This window comes from Somniosus microcephalus, unplaced genomic scaffold (assembly GCF_052327205.1).
Source record: "Somniosus microcephalus isolate GS21.2 unplaced genomic scaffold, FLI_Smic_1.0 unresolved_chr1, whole genome shotgun sequence".
Classification (NCBI taxonomy): Eukaryota; Metazoa; Chordata; class Chondrichthyes; order Squaliformes; family Somniosidae; genus Somniosus; species Somniosus microcephalus.
Window position 1 is genome coordinate 5,654,041 of NW_028225179.1, and position 22,469 is coordinate 5,676,509.

At 44.2% G+C, this 22,469-nt stretch overlaps 1 protein-coding gene across 1 annotated transcript; it reads right to left on the reverse strand.

Annotated features, from left to right (window-relative positions):
* Positions 1–4,824: 4,824 nt before the first annotated feature.
* LOC147093345 (putative G protein-coupled receptor 139) lies at positions 4,825–19,808 on the reverse strand. Its single transcript, XM_085974191.1, has 3 exons — positions 19,709–19,808; positions 5,550–6,231; positions 4,825–4,831 (listed from the first exon to the last, which is right to left on the reverse strand). Exons 1-3 carry the CDS (start codon positions 19,806–19,808, stop codon positions 4,825–4,827), a joined length of 789 nt encoding a protein of 262 aa, XP_085830317.1.
* Between the last annotated feature and the right edge of the window lie 2,661 nt (positions 19,809–22,469).

Below are 22,469 nucleotides of genomic sequence, written 5' to 3' on the forward strand. Positions count from 1 at the left end.
CCTCCTCACAGCACACACGCCCACCCAGCTTTGTGTCATCTGCAAATTTGGAGATATTACATCTAGTTCCCTTGTATAGATCATTAATATATATTGTGATTAGCTGGGGTCCAAGGACCGATCCCTGCGGTACCCCACTAGTCACTGCCTGCCACGCGGGAATAGACCCATTTATTCCAACTCTTTGCTTTCTGTCTGCCAACCAGTTCTCTATCCAAGTCAATACCTTGCCCCCAATCCCATGTGCCTTAACTTTACACGCTAATCTCTTATGCGAGACCTTATCAAAAGCATTCTGAAAGTCCAAATACACCACATCCACTGGTTCTCCCTTATCTATTTTACTAGTTACATGCTCAAAAAATTCCAGTAGATTAGTCAAGCACGATTTACGTTTTGTAAATCCATGTTGACTTTGTCCGATCCTGTCACTGTTCTCCACCACTGTTCATCGACACCAGGACAGTGGACTCACTATTGGAAACACGACTGTTCATAGACACCAGGACAGGGGACTCACTACATGAAAAACCAGTGTTCATAATCACTGGGACAGGAAATTCGCGACTGGAAACACCTTCGTTCATAGACATAGGGAAAGGGGGCTCACTATTCGAAACACCACTGTCCATAGACATCGGGACAGGGGTCTCACTACTGGAAACACCACTGATCATAGACACTGGGACAGAGGATTCAATTTTCGATGCACCCCTATTCATAAACAACGGTACAGGGGACTCACTACCAGAAACAGAACTGTGCAGAGTCATGGGCACAGGGTGCTCACTACTGGAAACAGCAATGTTCATATTCTCCGAGACAGTGCTCTCACTACTGGCAACACCACTGTTCATAGACACAGGGGAAGGGGACGCACTACTGGTAACACCACTGTTCATAGACACCGGGACAGCAGACTCAATACTGGAAACTCAATCGTTCATAGAAACTGTGATTGAGTCTCACTGCTGGAAACATCACTGTTCATACAAACCGAGACAGGGGACTAACTACTGGAAAAAACACTGTTCATAGACATCGGGACAGGTGTCACACTACTTGAAACACCACTGTTCATAGACACCGGGAGAGGGGACTCGCTACTGGAAACACCACAGTTAATAGACACTGGGACAGAGGAGTCACCACTGGAAACATCAATGTTCGTAGAAACAGGGACAGGGGACTCACTACTGGAAACGCCACTGTTCATATGCATCGGGACAGGGGTCACACTACTTGAAACACCACTGTTCATAGACACCGGGAGAGGGGACTCGCTACTGGAAACAGCACAGTTAATAGACACTCAGACAGAGGTGTCTCTACTGGAAACACCAATGTTCGTAGAAACAGGGACAGGGGACTCACTACAGGAAACACCACTGTCCATAGATAGCGGGACAGGGGACTCTCTACTGGAAACAGCACTGTTCATAGACACCGGGACAGTTGACTCACTACTGGAAACAGAACTGCTCATAGACACTTGGACTGGCGGCTCACTACTGGAAAAACCTATGTTCATGGATATGGGGACAGAGGACTCACTACTGGAAACACCACTGTTCATAGAATCAGGGACAGGGGACTCACTACTGCAAAAACCACAGTCTATAGTCACCGGGACAGAGGTCTCACTACTTGAAACACCACTAATCTCAGACACTGGGACAGCGGGCTCACTACTGGAAACACCACTATTCTTAGCCACCGGGAAAGGGGACACACTACTGAAAGTACCAATGTTGATAGATAGCGGGACAGGGGACTCACTACTGGAAACATGACTGTTCATAGACACCAGGACAGGGGACGCACTACTGGAAACAACACTGTTCATAGACACCGGGACAGGAAGCTCACTACTGGAAAAAACAATGTTCATAGACTCGGGGACAGGCGACTCACTACTGGAAACACCAATGTTCATAGACATCGCCACAGGGTGTTCACATCTGGAAACAGAAATATTCATAGTTCCGGGACAGGCATCTCACTTCTCGAAACACCACTGTTCATAGACACCACGTCAGCGGACACACTACTGGAAATACCACTGTTCATTGACACCAGGAAAGGGGACTCACTAATGGAAATACCGCTGCTCATACACAGCGGGACAGGGGACTCACTACAGGAAACACCACTGTTCATAAACACCAGGACAGGGGTCTCACTACTGGAAACACCACTGTTCATAGAAACAGGGACAGGGGACTCACTACTGGAAACACCACTTTTCATAGACACCGGTACAGGGGACTCACTACTGGAAATACCACTGTTCATAGATAGCGGGACAGGGGATGCACTATCGCAAACACACTGTCCATAGATACCGGGACAGTGGACTCACTACTGGAAACAACACTGTTAATAGACACCAGGACAGTAGACTCACTACTGGAAGCACCACTGGTCATAGACACCGGGACAGGGGACTCACTACTGGAAACAGAACTGTTCATAGACACCGGGACAGTGGACTCACTGCTGGAAACACCACTGTTCATAGACACTGGGACGGCGGACTCACTTCTGGAAACTTGACTGTTCATAGACACTGGGACAGGGGACTCACTACTGGAGACACCACTGTTCATAGACACTGGGACAGGGGACTCACTTCTGGAAACTTGACTGTTCATAGACACTGGGACAGGGGACTCACTACTGGAAACACCACTGTTCATAGACACTGGGACAGGGGACTCACTACTGGAGACACCACTGTTCATAGACACTGGGACGGGGGACTCACTTCTGGAAACTTGACTGTTCATAGACACTGGGACAGGGGACTCACTACTGGAAACACCACTGTTCATAGACACTGGGACAGGGGACTCACTACTGGAGACACCACTGTTCATAGACACTGGGACAGGGGACTCACTACTGGAAACACCACTGTTCATAGACACTGGGACAGGGGACTCACTGCTGGAAACTCCACTGTTCATAGACACTGGGACGGGGGACTCACTTCTGGAAACTTGACTGTTCATAGACACTGGGACAGGGGACTCACTACTGGAAACACCACTGTTCATAGACACTGGGACAGGGGACTCACTACTGGAGACACCACTGTTCATAGACACTGGGACAGGGGACTCAATACTGGAAACACCACTGTATAGACAACGGTACAGGGTGCTCACTACTGGAAACAGCATTGTTCATAGTCTCCGAGACAGTGGTGTCACTACTGGAAACACCGCTTTTCATAGACACTGGGAAAGTGTCACACTACTTGAAACACCACTGTTCATAGAAACAGGGACAAGTGTCTCACTACTGAAAACACCACTATTCTTAGCCATCGGGACAGGTTAGACACTACTGGAAATACCACTGTTCATAGATAGGGGAACAATGGACTCACTACTGGAAAGAGCACTGTCCATAGACACCGGGACAGTGGACTCACTACTGGAAACATGACTGTTCATAAACACCGGGACAGGGGACTCACTACTGGAGACACCACTGTTCATAGACACCGGGACAGGGGACTCACTACTGGAAACACCACTGTTCATAGACACCGGGACAGGGGACTCACTACTGGAAACACCACTGTTCACAGACACCGGGACAGGTGACTCACTGCTGGAAACACCACTGTTCATAGACACCACGACAGGGGACTCACTACTGGTAACATCACTGTCCATAGACACCGGGACAGGGGACTCACTACTGGAAACACCACTTTTCATAGACACCGGGACAGGGGACTCACTGCTGGAAACACCACTGTTCATAGGCTCCACGACAGGGGACTCACTACTGGTAACATCACTGTCCATAGACACCGGGACAGGGGACTCACTACTGGAAACACCACTTTTCATATACACGGGGACAGGGGACTCACTATTGGAAACACCACCGTTCATAGACACTAGGCCAGGGGGCTCGAAGCTGGAAGCAACAACAATAACAAAAACTTTAATTTATATAGCGCCTTTAAAGTAGTAAAACATCCCAAGGCACAGGTGTATTATAAGGTGAAAATAAATGACAGCGAGCCGCTCAAGGAGAAACTAAGACAAATGACCAAAAGATTGGTCCAAGAGCTAGGTATTAAGGAGCGTTTTAAAGGAAGAAAGAGAGGTAGAGAAGCGGAGAGGTTTAGGAAGGAATTCCAGAGCTCAGCGACTAGGCAACCGAAGGCACGGCTACCAAAGGTTGAACGATTATAATCAGGAATGCTCAAGAGGGCAGAATTAGAGGAGCACAGATATCTCGGGGGTTGTGGGGCTGCAGGAGATTATAGAGCTAGGGAGGGGCGAGGCCATGGTGGGATTTGAAAGCAATGATGAGAATTTTGAAATCGAGGCTTTAACCGGGAGCCAATGTAGGTTAACGAGCACAGGGGTGATGGGTGAACGGGACTTGGTGAGAGGTAGGACACGGGCAGCCGAGTTTTAGATAACCTCAAATTTACGTCGGGTAGAATGAGGGAGGCCAGCGAGGTGTGCGTTGGAATAGTCAGTCTACAGATTACAAAGGAATGGATGAGCGTTTCAGCAGTGGATGAGCTGAGGCAAAGGCGGAGACGGGCGATGTTACTGAGGTGGAAATAGGCGGTCTTCATTATGCTGAAGCTCATTCCAGTGTGAATTATGACCCAAGGTTGTGAACAGTGTGGGTCAGCCTCAGACAGATGTTAGGGAGAGGGATGGAGTCAGTGGCTGGGAATGGAGTTCACCACTGTTCATCGGCACAAGTCCAGGAGACTCGCTACAGGAAACAACATCACTTAAATTCCAATAAAGTCCAAAGTCCCGGGGATGATGGAGAAGCAGTTCACGAACTAAAGAAAATAAAAGTCCAAAGACAACACAAGCTAATTGGTTTACTGATCTGTTTATTGTTCTTCAGGCATTCTACGCTCATGAACCACCACAGTTATCGTTCATGTCCTTATATTAATTAGATGTTAATTACAGACAGGCTTATTCTCCTTTCACACTCAACTGGTGTAACCCACGGGTTCTGCCGTTCATCCAGCAATTAACATCCCATTCTCACATCAGCCTAAACCTCAATGCTGGGTCTTGTGTCCCTGTGTGTCCAGAGTTTGATTTAATCCAATTAAACCCCTACCACTATTATAACCTAACCATCCACATAATGCTAACTCTTCCACCTTGCTCACTGACTCTTACATAGGAAAACGCAGGTGTTATATCTGGAGAAGCCTGAGGCAGAGATGGAGCCTGTTGGGGTTCAGGTAAAAGATGGCAAGAACACAGGATGGGATATGAGATGCAATGCAGATCTAATGCTGGGAATCCCTCCACTCTTTTCTTTGCTTAACTAATTTAAATATTATTCTCACTGGATATTTAAGCCCGATCTTCAGCTCCTCTCTGAAGTTAGTCTGGGTCACAGCATAAATACACGTGTTTGTGCAGCAGCTCAATAGCAGGAGCATATAGCTGGTTTGATCTGCGATAAGCATCGGGTCATTGAAACCTGTTGAATAATAACGGTTTGTAATTCGCATTAATAAGAAAACTATCACATACGTCATCCAGAGCAGCAGGAAGTTGACGGATATGGCGAAGAGTAAGATAATGGATTTCCTTCGGTTCTCCATCTCCGGATCATTGTGATTCGCATCATTCTTGCTCCTCCTCAGCCTCCTGCGGACTCTAATGGCCGCCAAAATGTGTCCTACGGTCAGAGCATTGAGCAGCATCATCAGGAATATTGGGAGCAGTGGGTTGAAACAGCGGTGAATCCAGCTAAATGCTACCCACGCAGTTACAGTGTAATACTCCAGTTTTGACCTACAGCCCCAGGATACATCGTCGATTGTAAAGAAGGGTTCAAATGTAAAGTACCACGGAATATTTTTCAAACAGAACAGCAGACACACGGTTCCTATAAGCGCGGCTGCAGTTTTCTCGGTGCAATATTTAGTCCTCAGCCTCTGGCAACAAATGATAATAAAACGATCAAAAGTGAAAGCGACTGTTAACCAGACAGAAATATCTGTGACTGCACGGACCAGGGCGATGTGGAAAGAACACACAGGTGTGAGGAACAGGAAGTTAGTCGGGAAATAATAATCATTAATCCGAACTAGTATCACATCAGTGATAATGACCAGTAGATCTGCCGCCGCCATGGCCACCAGATAGCGGGTGATACACCTGGAGAGACCGCACTTTCCCCGGGACAGGATCACAATCGTCACCACGTTCGCTGTAAATGGGAAACAAACAGAAACAAGGAATGAGCCTTCAGGTTACAGCAAGGGAGTCGGTTTCACAGTATTTGGTGTGAAATGTACTTTACTGCAGAATCTGGGGGCGGGAATTGAACTCTTTACCGCTGCTACAATTGTGTAGTTGGAAACGATTTTAACATAAAATTGCAATGTTCAGTATATGAGAGTTTGGAGTAAATAAGTGAAAATAAACATCTCCAGCAAAGAGTAAAACATGAACAAAATGGATTATCTTGGAATTTCCTCAGAGCTGCTCCGCTTCCACCATCAGAGCTTCATCAGAAGTGCAGGGAATCCCGGTGAGTTCTGAATAAATTACCGGCCCTTTAATTGTACGAGCAAATGGACAGCGAGATAATGAGTTATAATTAATAGCAAGAAGTAGCAGTTCAGTGACGGAAGAATGAATGAAAAGAAAACCAAAGAAAAGTGATTGAAAATAAGTACTGAATGGTCAGTTATAAATTGGGAGATAAATGATGGGTGAGGAGCAGTGAGAATGAAGCCGGCCCAAAATGCAGTGACTGCTAAATGGGGAGCACCGAGGGTGAGATCAAACGGCGGGGTTTGGATCTGTGAGCAGGAGAGGAGAGCAGATACCAGGCGGGGGTCAGAACAGGCTCGGATTTTTCAGGTTGTATTCTCAGACTGGGGGTCATGACTAAAAACTGTTGATAAAACAAATGTCAAACTTCATGTTACAAAGTGACTTGTGGTTGAACTCGACCAGTTTCTCTTTACAAACCACTAGATGGACAGTCCACCTGATCAACCGACATTCCCTCGCTGGAAATCCCAGGTCTTGACATCGGTGCCTTGAACAGTTCAACATCATCTGGGCAAAATCCAACAATGACCACAAGGGGGAGAAGGTCAGATGTGAGCAGCAACAAACAACCCGAACTTGTTCTGTGATCCCAGGACTAATTGAACCTTGCAAAGTACACGATGTAAGATGCAGCACACCACCGACCTCGCTTTTGTCACCTCTGATAATGGATGAAACTTCAGAGGGAGGTGATGGCAGCGATTCCGAGCTCGCAACAATGATCAGTGCAAGTGACAACAGCGGCTGCAGTCTAACCCAGAACAACAAAGTACCTGCCGGGATTCGGCTACAGAGAGACTGACTGGAAAGGTCCTACCTCTGAATTGGATGAATGCATCTGTAATATTAATCCGGCACGTGAGAAATATTGAGAATCTGTCTCCCTGTTGTGGTAGAGTGTCCAAAATTACATCCATGGGGATATGGGACATTATATACAACTGAACATTCGGAATAAACAGTCAACATAACCAGAGCTATTCAGAAGTGTTTGACTCAGGATAATGTGTTGTATGGCAGGTTGTCAGCTTGACATGGAAAGGAGCGGCATGGGTTTATTGTAGGACAGTGTGTCATATAATCGGTTATCAGCTTGATATGGGTAAGAACATACATAAGACATAGGAGCAGGAGTAGGTCATTTAGCCCCGCGAGCCTGCCCCGCCATTCAATAACATCATGGCTGATCTGATCTTGGCCTCAACTCCATTTCCCTGCCTGTTCCTCATAACCCTTCACTCCCTTAACATTCAAAAATCTTTCTATCTCCACCTTAAATATATTCAATGACCCAGCCGCCACAGCTCCCTGGGGAAGAGAATTACAAAGATTCACGACATTCAGAGAAGAAATTCCTCATCTTTTCCATTTTAAATGGGTGCCCCCTTATTCTGAAATTATGCCCCCGCATTCTAGATTCACCCACGAGGGGACACATCCTCTCTGCATCTGCTCTGTCAAGCCCCTTCAGAATATTATATGTTTTAATAAGATCCCCTCTCTTTCTTCTAAACTCCAATGAGTATAGGCCCAACCTGTTCATCCTTTATTCATAAGACAACCCCTTCATCTCTGGAGTAAACCTTGTGAACCTTCTCTGAACTGCCTCCAATGCAAGTATAGCCTTTTTTTAAATAAGGAGACCAAAACTGTACACAGTACTCCAGGTGTGGTCTCAGCAACGCCCTGTACAACTGTAACAGAACTTCTCTACTTTATACTCTATTCACTTTGCATTAAAGGCCAACATTCCATTTGCCTTCCTAATTACTTGCTGTACCTGCATGCTAACTCTTTGTGATTCATGTACAAGGACCCCCAGATCCATCTATACCTCAGCATTTTGTAATCTCTCCCCATTTAAATAATCATTTTCTTACTTCATTTTCGTACCAAAGTGGATAACCTCGCATTTTCCCACAATATACCCCATCTGCCAGATTTTTGCCTACACACTTATCCTATCTCTTTGGAGATTATTTGTGTCCTCCACACAATTTGATTTCCCAGCTATCTTTGTATCTTCAGAAAATTTGGCTACATTACACTCAGTCCCTTCTTCCAAGTCATTAATATAGATTGCAAATAGTTGAGGCCCCAGCACTGATCCCTGCAGCACCCCAGTAGTTACATTTTGCCTACCTGAAAATGACCCATTTATCCCGACTCTCTGGTTTCCATTAGTTAGCACAATCCTCTATCCATGCTAATATATTACCCACAACCCAGTGAACTCTTACCTTGTGCAGTAACCTTTTATATGGCACCTTATCGAATGCCTTCTGGAAATCCAAATACACGTCATCAACTGGTTTCCCTTTATCCACACTGCTCGTTACATCCTCAAAGAAATCCAGCAAATTTGTCAAACGTTATTTCCCTTTCATAAAACCATGCTGACTCTGGTTGACTATATTATGATTTTCTGAATGTCCTGCTATCACTTCCTTTATGAGGGACTCCAGCACTTTCCCAAGGTAAGATGGTAGGCTAACTGGTCTATATTTGTCTGCTTCCTTTATCCCTCCTTTCTTAAATAAGAGCGTTACATTTGCGGTGTTCCAGTCCGCTGGGACCTCTCCAGAATCCAGGGAATTTTGGTAGATTACAACCAATGCATCCACTATCTCTGCAGCCACATCTTTTATGACCCTAGAATGCAAGCCATCGTGTCCAGGGAACTTGTCCACCTTTAGCTCCATTAGTTTGCCTAGTACTTTTTCTCTAGTGATAGTGATTGTTTTTAGTTCCACCCCACCCCAATAGCCCCTTGATTATCCATTATTGAGATGCTTTTAGTGTCTTCTACCGTGAAGAGCGATACAAAATATTTGTTCAAAGTCTCTGCCATTTCCCTGTTTCCCATTATTAATTTCCCACACTCATCTACTAGGGGAGCAACATTTACTTTAGCTACTCTCTTCCTTTTTATAGACATGTAGAAGCTCTTACTGTCTGTTTTATATGTCTTGCTAGCTTACTCTCATAAGCAATTTTTTCTCTCTCTATCATTTTTTTATCGTTCTTTGCTGGTTTTTAAATATTTCCCAATCTGCTGGCCTCCCACTATACTTTGCAACATTATATGCCTTTGTTTTCAATTTGATACTATCCTTAACTTCCTTAGTCAGCCATGGATAGTTCAACCTTCTCAGAGTTTTTCTTTCTCATTGGAATATATCTTTGCTGAGAGTTATGAAATATCTCCTTAAATGTTTGCCACTGCTTTTCTACAATCTTTCCCTGGAATATATTTTCCTAGTCCACTTTAACTAAGTCTGCCTTCATACCTTTGTAATTACCTTCATTTAAGTTCAGGACACTTGTTTGGGACCTAGCTTTCTCAGGCATAAACTGAATTTGAAATTCTACCATGCTATGATCACTCTTCCCAGTAGGATTCTCCACTTCAAAGTGATTAATTAATCCAGCCTCGTTACACATTATCAGATCTAAAATAGTCTGCCCCCTGGTTGGTTTCACAACGTATTGTTCCAAGAAACCATCCCGCATACACTCTAAGAACTCTTGCTCAAGTCTACCTTTGCCAATTTGCTTTGTCCAATCAATATGCAGATTAAAATCTCCCATGATTATAGCCGTACCTTTCTTACAAGCCTCTATTATTTATTGATTTATACTCTGTCCTACAGTGTGGGTACTGTTTGTGGGCCTGTAGACCACTCTCACCAGTGACTTCTTACCCTTATTATTTCTTATAGCCACCCAAACTGATTATATGTCTTGATCTTCGAAGCCAATATCAATTCTCATAAATGTACGGATCTCATCCCGTATTAACAGAGCTACATCACCTCCTTTTCTTTTCTGCCTGTCCTTACGAAATGGCAAATACCCCATAATATTCAGTTGTAGGACAATGTGTCATGTAATCGGTTATCAGCTTGATATGGGTAAGGAACATCATTGATTAATTGGTACATAATAAGAGTGAGAAAGAGAGCGGGGGAGAGAGAGAGAGAGAGAGAGAGAGAGAACGAGAGAGAGGAAGGGGAATCCATATATACCAGAGACAACTCTGTGCAGAAGGTACAACCTGAGCAAGATAAGGTAGGTGAAATAGAAATAATTCACTGTATTCCTGTAAAACCGACTTTAGACAAGAAAATCTCAGGCGAAAATTATATGACATGATTTTATGAGTGTATACGTTTAAAATAGTTAAGTAACTGGGGGGATCTCCATGGAAACAGAAATATAGTGTAAATGTACTGCCAACATAAGGCTAAAATGCCCCCGAATCAAAGATCAGAGATGTGAGGTGCTGTCCAATGACCATGAGCAGGTGGAGGTGGACCTTCTGCTTGAACCGCTGCAGTCCGTGTGTTGAAGCTGCTTCCACAGGGCTGTTAGGGTGGCACTTCCAAGATTTGGACCCAGTTACTGTACAACAAATGTGAGGGGATAATTTTTCCCAATGTTGCCAATATTCTGTACTGAGTCAAATCGGTCAGTAATTTATTTATCAAAAATATGCAGCTTTATATAAAATTGCTAAAATTATTCGTCATATTTATCATTCACTAAACCATTAATTGATTCAACAATTGGATCAGTGTTTCAAGGACTTATTAGTTATAGTCCCGCCTTACTAGGAGTCACACTTTAAAGAGTGGTGGCACTTAAATAACGAATGATCTGGTAACACAATGACTGCCATCAATGACACTTGTTTCTATTTCCAAGTGCAATGACGAGATGCGAAGAAAAGAATATCTGCCACTCAGAGAATCCAGTGTTGCCAGTTAAAAATAAAAATATCTTTACTGCTGTGCTGTAATGTTGCTATTTCCCCAGCTCTCCATTCCTTCAGTCTCCGAGCTCACTGATCATGCCATGTCCCGAATATAAACATTAAAGCACGGAACATTATAATATCAATAAGCATATCGCAAAAGGAAGAGGGAGGACAGTTAGGGCGTGATATTCCCAGAATTTCTGAAACTGACCCGTAATCTGTAAAATAATCACCTCCGGACAAACGCAGCAACTGACCAGACCCGGAAGGAGAGCAGTAATACAAAGGGACACGGACTTATACAATCAATAACCGGTTACAATGGCTCACTGGAACTCCACGGGCTGCAAGGATAACGGCAGAAATCACTTATACCAGTTACACTGAAAATGGACACACGATTAATGGAACTCCCATTGCAGAAATGATGATGACTCGTACTGCTTGACACAGAGAAACACTGCAACGCAGGAACACAGGAGGAGGTCATTCAGCCCCACAAGCCGTTTCCAAAATTCCATTAGACCCTGGCTGATCTGCACCTTAACTCCATTTACCCGTCTTGGTTCCATATCCCTTGATACCCATACCATAAAAATTATATCCATCACAGTCTTGAACAATTCAATTGAACAAGCATTGACAGACTTTTGGGAAAACGAGTTCCAGATCTCCACTGCCCTTTGTGTGAGAAAGTGTTTCCTGATTTTCCTCCTAGATGGCATAGCTCTCATTTTAAGATCATGTCCCCTCGTTCTCCAATCTCCACAACAGGAAACAGTTTCTCTGCATCTACGTTATCGAATCTCTTTATCATTTTAAATAACTCGATCATAACACCCCTCAACATTCTAAACACAAGGAATACAAACTGAGTTTCTGCAACCTGTCCTCACAATTTAACCCTTTAAGCCCCGGTGTAATCTGGTGAACCTGCGCTGAACTCCCTCCAAGACGAATACATGTTTCCGGCAGTGCGGTGCCCAAAACTGAACCTCGTGCTCCAGATGGGGTCTGACCAAGGTTCGATTTAACTGAAGCATCACTTGCTCACTTTCGAATTTCAACACCCTTGTGATAAAAAGACACAAACCCATCAACATTTATCCCCACTTTATGTCTCCTTCCTCGCAAACAACTACCGACCCGTCTCACAAGGTTACCTCCAATTTTGTGTGATCTCACTTTTTTTCATGGTCTCTGTGCGAAACCTTATCTTAAGCAGGGAAATAACTGACACTGTAATGCAATTTGAAAATATGGGAACCAACATTCCATTGCATCGTGTGCTGACGATATTTACAGTTAAAATTATCCCCGCTGACAGGACAGTGAATGATAACAATTGGAGATTTTGCTGGACATTACAAGTGCATTATGATCTCAATGAACATATCACTCAAGGAAGATGGCGGACAGGGAGGACGTGATATTCAATTAAATTTTGTCTGTGATTTGGAATGAGCAAAACAAATGCTTCAGAAGAACAGAAACAATATTGGACACGTAGAAAGACCAGTGACGCACTTCAATCATGGTTCACAAAGTCAGTAAGTTCAGAAACAGTTAGTGGGAACAACAAACACCGCTTGTAGAACGGGAACATGGCAAACAGATATACAATACATTCAACTTTATTTATCTCTGAGAAATGATGGGGACTCTTGGTGCAGGACACCGAGCCACAACTGACTCTGTGAGCTGTAATATTCAGAGAAACCCTTATTAATACAGGAGCGAAGCTTTCAGTGGGAGCATTAGGCTGCATTGTCCTGGAGATTGGTGAGAGTCACTGGGACAGTGAGCCAACTCACTTCACGCTGTCCTTACTGAGTAACATCTTTAAACAGACTTGGCAGAGTCTTAAAACCAATAGCAAAAATATTGGAGTTTGATGCTGATCACATTTGTTCAAAAAGATACCTGGAAGTTTTAGTAGCAGCAGGTATTGGGAACTCATTCCACTCAATGTGAGATTTCAGTTTCCCAGCTGAAGGGGTGAAGTTTTGATTCCTTGTAATGTAAGAGATAAAATACACCGGTTTCATACTTCGGGCTCTGTCACACTAAACTATGAATCTGAGCTAGAGGAATATAACATAGACACACATTACAAGGGGCGATATGTTAAAAGTGTTTAAAATGATGAAAGGAAGGGAGAAGGTAGATAGAAGCAGATTAGTTCCAGTAAATGATGGGGTCAAGAATCATGCATCATAGATACAAGATTGAATAGAAGACATTCGGAACATTGGAAAAGAGAGCGGGAGAAATTTCTTTACAAAGAGAGTAGGGAGTCGGTGGAATTCAGTTCCATGGTTAGTGGTTGAGGCAGAAGCTATGCTCAGTTTCAGATTAGAGTGGATAGGTTGATGGAGGAAGAGGAGATGAAGGGATATCGGGACAGGCTGGTTAAATCTGTTTACAAATATCTTCTAACTGTAAGGATCAGAAGGGAATTAAGTATGACTTGATATCGAGCAGCGGTTTGACTGGGCGGACAGGCTTGCTGAGAGTTCAGCTGGTGTTATATCAACATGCAAGTGTATGATCTGAACAATAAAAGTGTCCGGTTAGTATAAAGGGAGCAGAACCCGGCTTCTGATCGGTGCTGTGGGTAAAATGCGGGTGATGGAAGTTGAAACGGATTTTTCAAATGGGGACAGCCCAGGAGTGTTTCACAGAGCGCCGCTGCTGTGTTTCAATTGTTCTCTCACTGCATTGGATTTCCGGTCTTAGCTGCAGGAGGGATGTTGTCCACCGGCTGAAGGCAGCACAATGCCCGCCCGGTGGGTGAAGAGGAGTCTGAGAACAGGCTGGTGATCGGTCAGGGGAGAAGACCAGGGGGAGAGTCTGTGTCCCTGCATGGAGCAGAAACTCACCCTCGGCATGGATTGTGATCAGCAGGAACAATATCCAGCACTTTTCTGGAAACAGACTAAGAATAGCGGGAAGATTCTGATTGAGGGGAGTGAACAAATCCCAATCCTGACTGTCCGAATTCCCAGGTATATGTCCAGGAGCGGCCGTCAGTCGATCAGTCCCCAGCAGGAGTCAGAGGGGGAGAAACTGGAGCATTTGACAACACAATGAATGTTCAGTAAAATATAGTCCTTGTCAGATATTACCGAGCGTTACCTACTTAGGAATCAGGTGAAAGAGCTGCAGGAAAAAGAAGAGAGCCATAGAGGAGAGATAACACCATTAGACCAGCAACCAGAGGCTAGAGATAAGACAAGACAGAGCTGGACGGAACGGCTGCACTCCCACACGGAACAAAAGCAACAGACACACAATACAAGGGGTGCCACACAGACCGACCAGCATACTGATTCGCAATCTTCCTCCACCACCGTGGAACCACAAGCGAGCCACTCACAAGAGGTACGCACACACCAGACACCCCAGCCCAGCACACACACTATGAGTCCAAGCGAAAGCCACCAGACAGTAAACACAAACAAGGCTGACATCGTAATACTCATAGACTCAAATGGGAAATTTCTATGGGAGAAAAAGCTATTCCCTAGAAGTAAAGTAGAAAAGATCTGGTGCCCAACAACAAACAGAGCCATGGGATGGCTGACCAAAGCCAGATTAGGCTCCCCCCAACACATAATAATACACACGGGCACAAATGACCTAAAGACCCAACAGAAAGAAGTAGCAACATCGCTCAGAGCAATGATTAGGAAGGCAAGCAGTACATTTCCAAACACTAGAATCACTGTTTCCACAATATTGCCGAGAACAGACTTCAACAACAACACAATTCATGAGATAAATGCCAGCATAGCAAGAGACTGCGAATCAAACCACAACGTACACCTGGCCCAACACCCCACCCTCGATGAGGAATGTCTTTACTACCACGTCCACATCCAAAGGCAAAGAATATCGATCTTTGCTAAAGCCCTGAAGGACGTCGCTTTTAACCGGGTCCATACCCAGACTCCAAGAGGACCCCCCCCGACCACCAGAGATCAGCGGGGTACATATCAGGAACACTACAAGGACCACCAACACACCAACCGAGACCAGAGAGGATCCCCATGCAAAACAACAATATCAGACCTGCACCACTCCTGTCCCACAGGGGAATAGGACTGCTCCCAGCCAGACAGAGGGAGAGATGCACAGGACGTACACAATACCTCAGACAGAAACAATCCATTAAGAGACAATAAGCAGATGTGCAGCAGCATCTACTTCCGCCTTATGGATCAAGGACTAATTAATAGAAAGAACTGTAACCAAATTATATTAACTTTTATAGACAACTGAAGTGATCTTTTTTTTCCCCACACTTAGACACGACAAACACGTACCACTCTTTAACCTATCATAGTAAAAGATCAAACTTAACATGAAATCCTTATATATTTCGACCTGGAATATCCAAGGTCTACGCTCTTCAGTGCGAGAAGTGAAAAGTAGGACCCCAGAGTTCATAGATGAAACTAAAGACCTAGATATTATCATTTTACAGGAAACTTGGTATAAAGGAAAAGGACACACTGGCTGTCCCCAAGGGTACACTGAGCTGGTGGTCCCCTCCAATAAATTACCAAGTGTAACCCAAGGCAGAGACTCCGGAGGCATACTGATCTGGTTTAAAACAGAACTTAAGAATTACATCAAATTTATAAAAAAGGGCGAAAACCATATGTGGCTCAAACTTGAGAGGGAGATTATCTCAAACACCCAAGATGTTTACATTTGCGCACTTTATATCCCTCCAATCAATTCCCCGTACTTTAAAGAGGACACCTTCTCCAACATGGAGGGGGAAATTATCCAATACCAGGCCCAGGGGAACGTGTTGATCTGTGGGGACCTCAATTCAAGAACGGGCGAAGAACCAGAATTCACCAATAATCAGGGAAACAATTACGTTTTCAGGAATAACCAATTTGACATCCCTTCCCTTCCATACAGGCATAACTGCGACAAGCAGTCAAATACCAATGGAAAACAGCTACTACAGCTCTGTCGAAACCTGGGTCTGTACATTGTCAATGGTAGGTTCATAGGAGACCTCCTACTCCTAGGAAGATCGACCTATTGCTCACCTCTTGGCTGCAGCACAGTAGACTATATGATTACAGACTTAGACCCATCCTCTTTCAGAGCATTCACAGTCAAACCACAAACAACACTGTCAGATCACAGTCAAATTACTATGTTGCTCAAAAAGACAGAAACAAACAACATAGAAACACAACCCAGTAAACTGTACAACACCAAAAAATCGTACAGATGGGCCAAAAACGACACGGAAAAATACCAGAAAACAATTAGCAATGCATCAACTCAAGCTCTCTTAGACACATTTCTGGATAACATATACACTCACAATAAAGAAGGCATAAACCGGGCAGTTAGTAAACTAAACAATATTTTTGATAATTTGGCAACAAATGCAAACTTGAAAGCTCGCAAGAACAAACCCAAAACAAAAAACTATGAAAAATGGTTTGACCAAGATTGCCATAACATGAGGAAAAAACTTAGAAAAATATCAAACCAAAAACACAGACATCCAGAAAACGAGGAACTACGCCTTACTTATTGTCAGACACTAACACAATACAGAAACACACTCAGAACCAAAAAAGAGCAATATATTAAGAATACACTCAGCTCCATGGAGGAATCCATTGATTCCAATTGTTTCTGGGAAAACTTGAAAACACTACACAAAAAACAACACGACGATTTGGCCATTCAAAATGGGGACACATGGGTAAACCACTTTGAAAAATTATACCAGAAAAACACACTAAGACCAGAGCAACACCAAATATGCAAAAAACTGGAAAAGCTAGAAATGGCCATAAAAGATAACCAAAACCCGCTAGACGCCATAATAACAGAAAAAGAACTTCTTGAAAAACTCAAGGACCTGCGACCAGGAAAAGCCTGCGGGACAGACGGCATACTAAACGAGATGATTAAATACACAGACAACAAAATGAAACTGGCTATCCTAAAACTCTTCAACTTGGTTCTGAGTGTCGGTTATTTCCCTGATATCTGGAACAAAGGACTCATAACGCCCATATACAAAAGTGGGGACAAAATCGACCCAAACAACTATCGAGGCATCTGTGTAAACAGTAACCTGGGGAAGGTATTCTGCAGCATCATAAACAAAAGACTTATAAACTTCCTTGAGGAGCACAATGTCTTGAGTAAAAGCCAAATTGGATTCCTGCCAAACTATAGAACATCCGATCATATCTTCACCCTACAGACCCTAATTGACAAACACGTTCACCATAACAAAAGCAAAATCTACGCATGCTTTGTAGATTTCCAGAAGGCTTTCAACTCCATCTGGCATGACGGTTTATTCCTGAAACTTATCGAAAGCGGGGTAGGAGGGAAAACATATGATGTAATTAAATCAATGTATACAAACAACAAATATGCAGTTATAATTGGAGACAAACAAACAACATACTTCCCACAGGGGCGGGGGGTGACGCAGGGCTCGCCAATCTCACCGACACTCTTTAATATTTACATAAATGGATTGGCAAAACTACTTGAACAATCTACAGCACCCGGCCTCACCCTATATGAATCCAAGGTTAAATTCCTCCTCTATGCAGACGACCTGGTTCTGCTGTCACCAACTAAAGAGGGGCTACAGCAGAACCTGGACCTGCTGGAGTCGTACTGCCAGACTTGGGCCCTGACAATAAATCCCCAAAAAACCAAAGTCCTTGTTTTCCAGCAAAGATCCAAACATCAGGGACCCAAAATAAATTTCACAGTAGGAACAACCAAAATTGAACAAACCACTAACTACACATACTTGGGCTTAAAAATGAGTTCTACGGGAAACTTCAAACTGGCTGTGAATGAACTGAAAGAGAAAGCAAGAAGGGCTTTCTATGCCATCAAAAAATCAATCCAAATAGAAATCCCAATTAGCATTTGGCTCAAAATTTTCAAATCAGTAATTGAACCAATTGCACTCTATGGCAGTGAGGTATGGGGACCGCTAACACAACAAGAATTTGCAAAATGGGACAAACACCCAATTGAGATCCTACATGCAGAATTCTGTAAAAGTATCCTCCGGACTCAAAGGAAAACAGTAAACAATGCATGCAGGGCGGAACTAGGCCAATATCCATTAATAATCACTATCCAAAAAAGAGCCACCAAATTTTGGAATCACCTACAAATGAGCAATCCCCAATGCTATCACTACGACGCCCTGAAATGCCAAGAGCTGACCATAAAGAAGAATACCCTCAGTCAACTAGTCCTGGGACTCAGTGAAGTAACTACTAACAATACTAACAATAACCAGCCCCAGGACAGTGACAGGGTAACACCAAGAATTCGACCCAACACAATCGTCGCTAAGCAAAAGGAAAAATACCTGACATATTGGGCAGAAACAACAAAAACCCAAAGCAAACTCAATTGCTACTTGGCCCTAAACAGAAAATACAACATAGCTGATTACCTGACCATGGTAATGGATAACAAACTGAGAAGAACCTTGACAAGGTACAGACTTAGCGAACATAGCCTAGCGATCGAAAAAGGCAGACACAGGCAGACCAGGCTGCCAAGAGAAGACAGGATATGCTCTCACTGCAGTCAGGGAGTAGTGGAGACAGAGATGCACTTCCTCACAGCCTGCGGAATATATCAGGGCATCAGGGAGAATTTCTACCAAAAATTCTCACAAATATGCCCTGATTTCAGAAATCTGAATGACAACCAAAAACTCCCATTCCTACTGGGAGAGGAGAGAAGCTGTGTAGCACTGGCGGCACACTATGTTACAGCTTGCCATGAACAGAGGGACAACCAGTAAACTAAGAAAAGAATATATATAAACAATGCGAATGTATATTTATACACTCAGGGATATACCTGTTTATACACTGTATGAATAGAACTGCGTTTATGTGCTCAACCATAAATGTATTTTGATGCTTTGGCAACATAAGATGTACCTTATCATGCCAATAAAGCGATTTGAATTGTGAATTGTGAATTGTACTGGAAAGAAGGGGAGGAGAGAAAATCTGGTCGGGCATGGAAACAATGGAATTAAAATATTCCATGGAATCACAAACTCTTAGTTAAAACGGAATAAGTTGAAAGACATTAAATGAAGAAAATAAGCTGTAATTTTTATGGGGGTTTAAAGAACATTAAAAATTCAACAAGTGATCAGTCAATGAACGAGAGAGAGCGGGAAATACAGTCACTGAATTTCTGCCTTTAAATTGACTTGGGGAAAAAACAGTATAAAAGGACATTGACCGAGATAAGAGCAGGAACACAGTTAACCCCTGATTTACGACTTTAGTAATGGAATATAATCACTTACCGGGGATTCCAACGGATGCTATAATCGGATAGTAAATCATTACTGCCTGTATAATTGGTGGTAACTCAGTAAATGGATACGCGGTTAAGGGAACTTTCATTCTGTTTGAGAAGTGATGGTGACTCTTGGCACTGAACACAGTGCTCAAATGAATCTGTGAGATGAGAGATTAAGAGAAACCCATTATTTATAATTGAGGGACACTTCCCGTGGGATCAGGAAGCAGCAGGAATATTGACATTACTTCCAGTAATTTGGGCAGCACGTCAACACCCTTCACTGTAATGTTTGTGTTGCACTAATTATCTCCAAATTGATATTGTGTTTTGAAATGAAACCGCCCAAAGATTGGAATAATACTTTGCTCACATTTCTCTCTGTCAATGTACTGAAAGCCGGGCTCTGACGGCATCGCTGCAACACCTTCAACAGAAGCAGCTTCAGGTTCCCCTCTGTGACGTCACATGGTTCAGTCCTGTCGATGCACCAACTGAATTCCCCCAATTCTCAAACATCTTTCAGTGTTTACACCGCCCCCGGCCCTCCAAACTCAGCCCTTTGAATGTGGGAGTTTAGGCTGGCAATTGAATGAGGGATTTATGTCTTTAGGACGGGAAGAGGTCGGGCTTTGCACCAACACCTGGAATAAATTCAATCTATAATCTCAGGTAGAAAGAGGTAACCATGGACACGGGCTCAAAAATCCTAGATTTCACTGAAATCCACATTCTGTAAAGGTTACAGGTGATGTTAAAACAGAGCCCTTTCAGGTTTAAGCGGGCTAACCCAGGTATAGAGTACTGTACAATGTTGAAATAGGTTGGGCCACATTTGGAGCAGAATCACGGTGGAAATCTCCATCCCCCAGGATTCTGTGGGCTGCGGTGGGGTTTAGAGTTTCTGCTCAGTTCATTATGTTCTATCATTATCCATTCCCAGTAGTTTCACTTTGATCTTTGCAGTGATATTATCGAAGGTCAGGCCGTGGAACACAGGTGCATTCAGACCAGGAGTAGGTCATTCAGTGTCTCTGGCCTGCTCCGCCATTCAATTTGATCATGGCTGATCTGCAGCTCAGCGCCATTTCCCCGGCTTTGCTACTTATCTCTTCATATCCTCACCTTACAACAATGTATCGATCACAGCATGAAAGCACCAAATGATCACGAGCATCTGCAGCTTTTTTGGCGGTTAGAGTTTCTAGTTTCCACCAGCCATCATGTGACAAAGTGCATCTTGATTTCGCTCCTGAATGACCGAACTCTAATTTTAAGTTTATTGCATAGAATTACATACAATATACAGCACAGAAACAGGACATTCGGCCAAACTGGTCCATGCCGGTGTTTCTGCTCCACACGAGTCTCCTCTCACCCCTCTTCATCTAACCCCATCACCATGGCCTTCTGTTCATTTCACCCTCATGTCTTTATCTAGCTTCCCCTTAAATGCTTCTATGCATTTCGGCTTAACTAATGATTGTGGTAGCGAGTTCTACAATATGTCCACTTGTTCATGATTCTTGCACCAGAGGGAATTGTTTCCCGGTATCTACCCTATTGAAACATTAGACATTTTAAGCACTTCTTACAGATCAGCCCTCAATTTGTTTTACTCAAGGGGATGGAAGCCATATTTTTGCAACCTTTCCTCTTATTTAAGCGTTTTAGCTCAGGGAAAGCTCTGGTGGATCTGCGCTGCATCTACTCCAAGGCCCATATATAACCAGTGAGGGCCTCGGGAGTCGGGGAAGAAAGGAAGACTGGAGAATAGGATTAGAGGGGGAGATTGGGGACTCGGGGGAGGTAATGGCAATGGGGTTCGATGGATGAGGAGGTTGCGGAATGGGGGATCATAAGGAGATTGGGGGTCAGACAAAGAGGGGAAATGGAGGTCAAGGAGAGGGTAATGGGGTCAGAGAGAGGGAGAAAAGGGTCAGCAGCAGGTAAATGGGGTCAGAGAGAGGGGGAAGAGGGTCAGCAGCGCGCAAATGGTGTCAGAGAGAGGGGAAAGAGGATCAGCTGCAGGTAAATGGTGTCAGAGAGAGGGGGAAGAGGGTCAGCAGCAGGGAAATGGTGTCAGAGAGAGGGGGAAGAGGGTCAGCAGCGGGCAAATGGTGTCAGTGTGAGGGGGAAGAGGGTCAGCAGCAGATAAATGGTGTCAGAGAGAGGGGGGAAGAGGGTCAGCAGCAGGGAAATGGGGTCAGAGAGAGGGGGAAGAGGGTCAGCAGCAGGTAAATGTGGTCAGAGAGAGGGGGGAAGAGGGTCAGCAGCAGGGAAACGGGGTCAGAGAGAGGGGGAAGAGGGTCAGCAGCAGGTAAATTAGGTCAGAGAGAGGGGGAAGAGAGTCAGCAGCTGGTAAATGGGTCAGAGAGAGGGGGAAGAGCGTCAGCAGCAGGTAAATGGGTCAGAGAGAGGGGGAAGAGGGTCAGCAGCAGGGAAATGGGGTCAGAGAGAGGGGGAAGAGGGTCCACAGCAGGTAAATGGGTCAGAGAGAGGGGGAAGAGGGTCAGCAGCAGGTAAATGAGGTCAGAGAGAGGGGGGAAGAGGGTCAGCACCAGGGAAATGGTGTCAGAGAGAGTGGGAAGAGGGTCAGCAGTAGTTAAATGGGGTCAGAGAGAGGGGAAACTACAGAGGGCTGTGGATGCTCAATCGATGAATATCTTCAAGACTGAGATCGATAGATATCTGGGCACTAAGTGAATCAGGGGATATGGCGATTGGGAGGGAAACTAAGAACATAAGAACATAAGAAATAGGAG

Bases quoted from the DNA above. Each gene is read 5' to 3' on its own strand.
- LOC147093345 (XM_085974191.1), bottom strand. From the start codon at position 19,808: ATGAAAGTTCCCTTAACCGCGTATCCATTTACTGAGTTACCACCAATT. The intron at 6,232-19,708 runs GTAAGTGATTAT...TCCCATTTACAG, and splicing joins AGCATCCGTTGGAATCCCCG to CGAACGTGGTGACGATTGTG.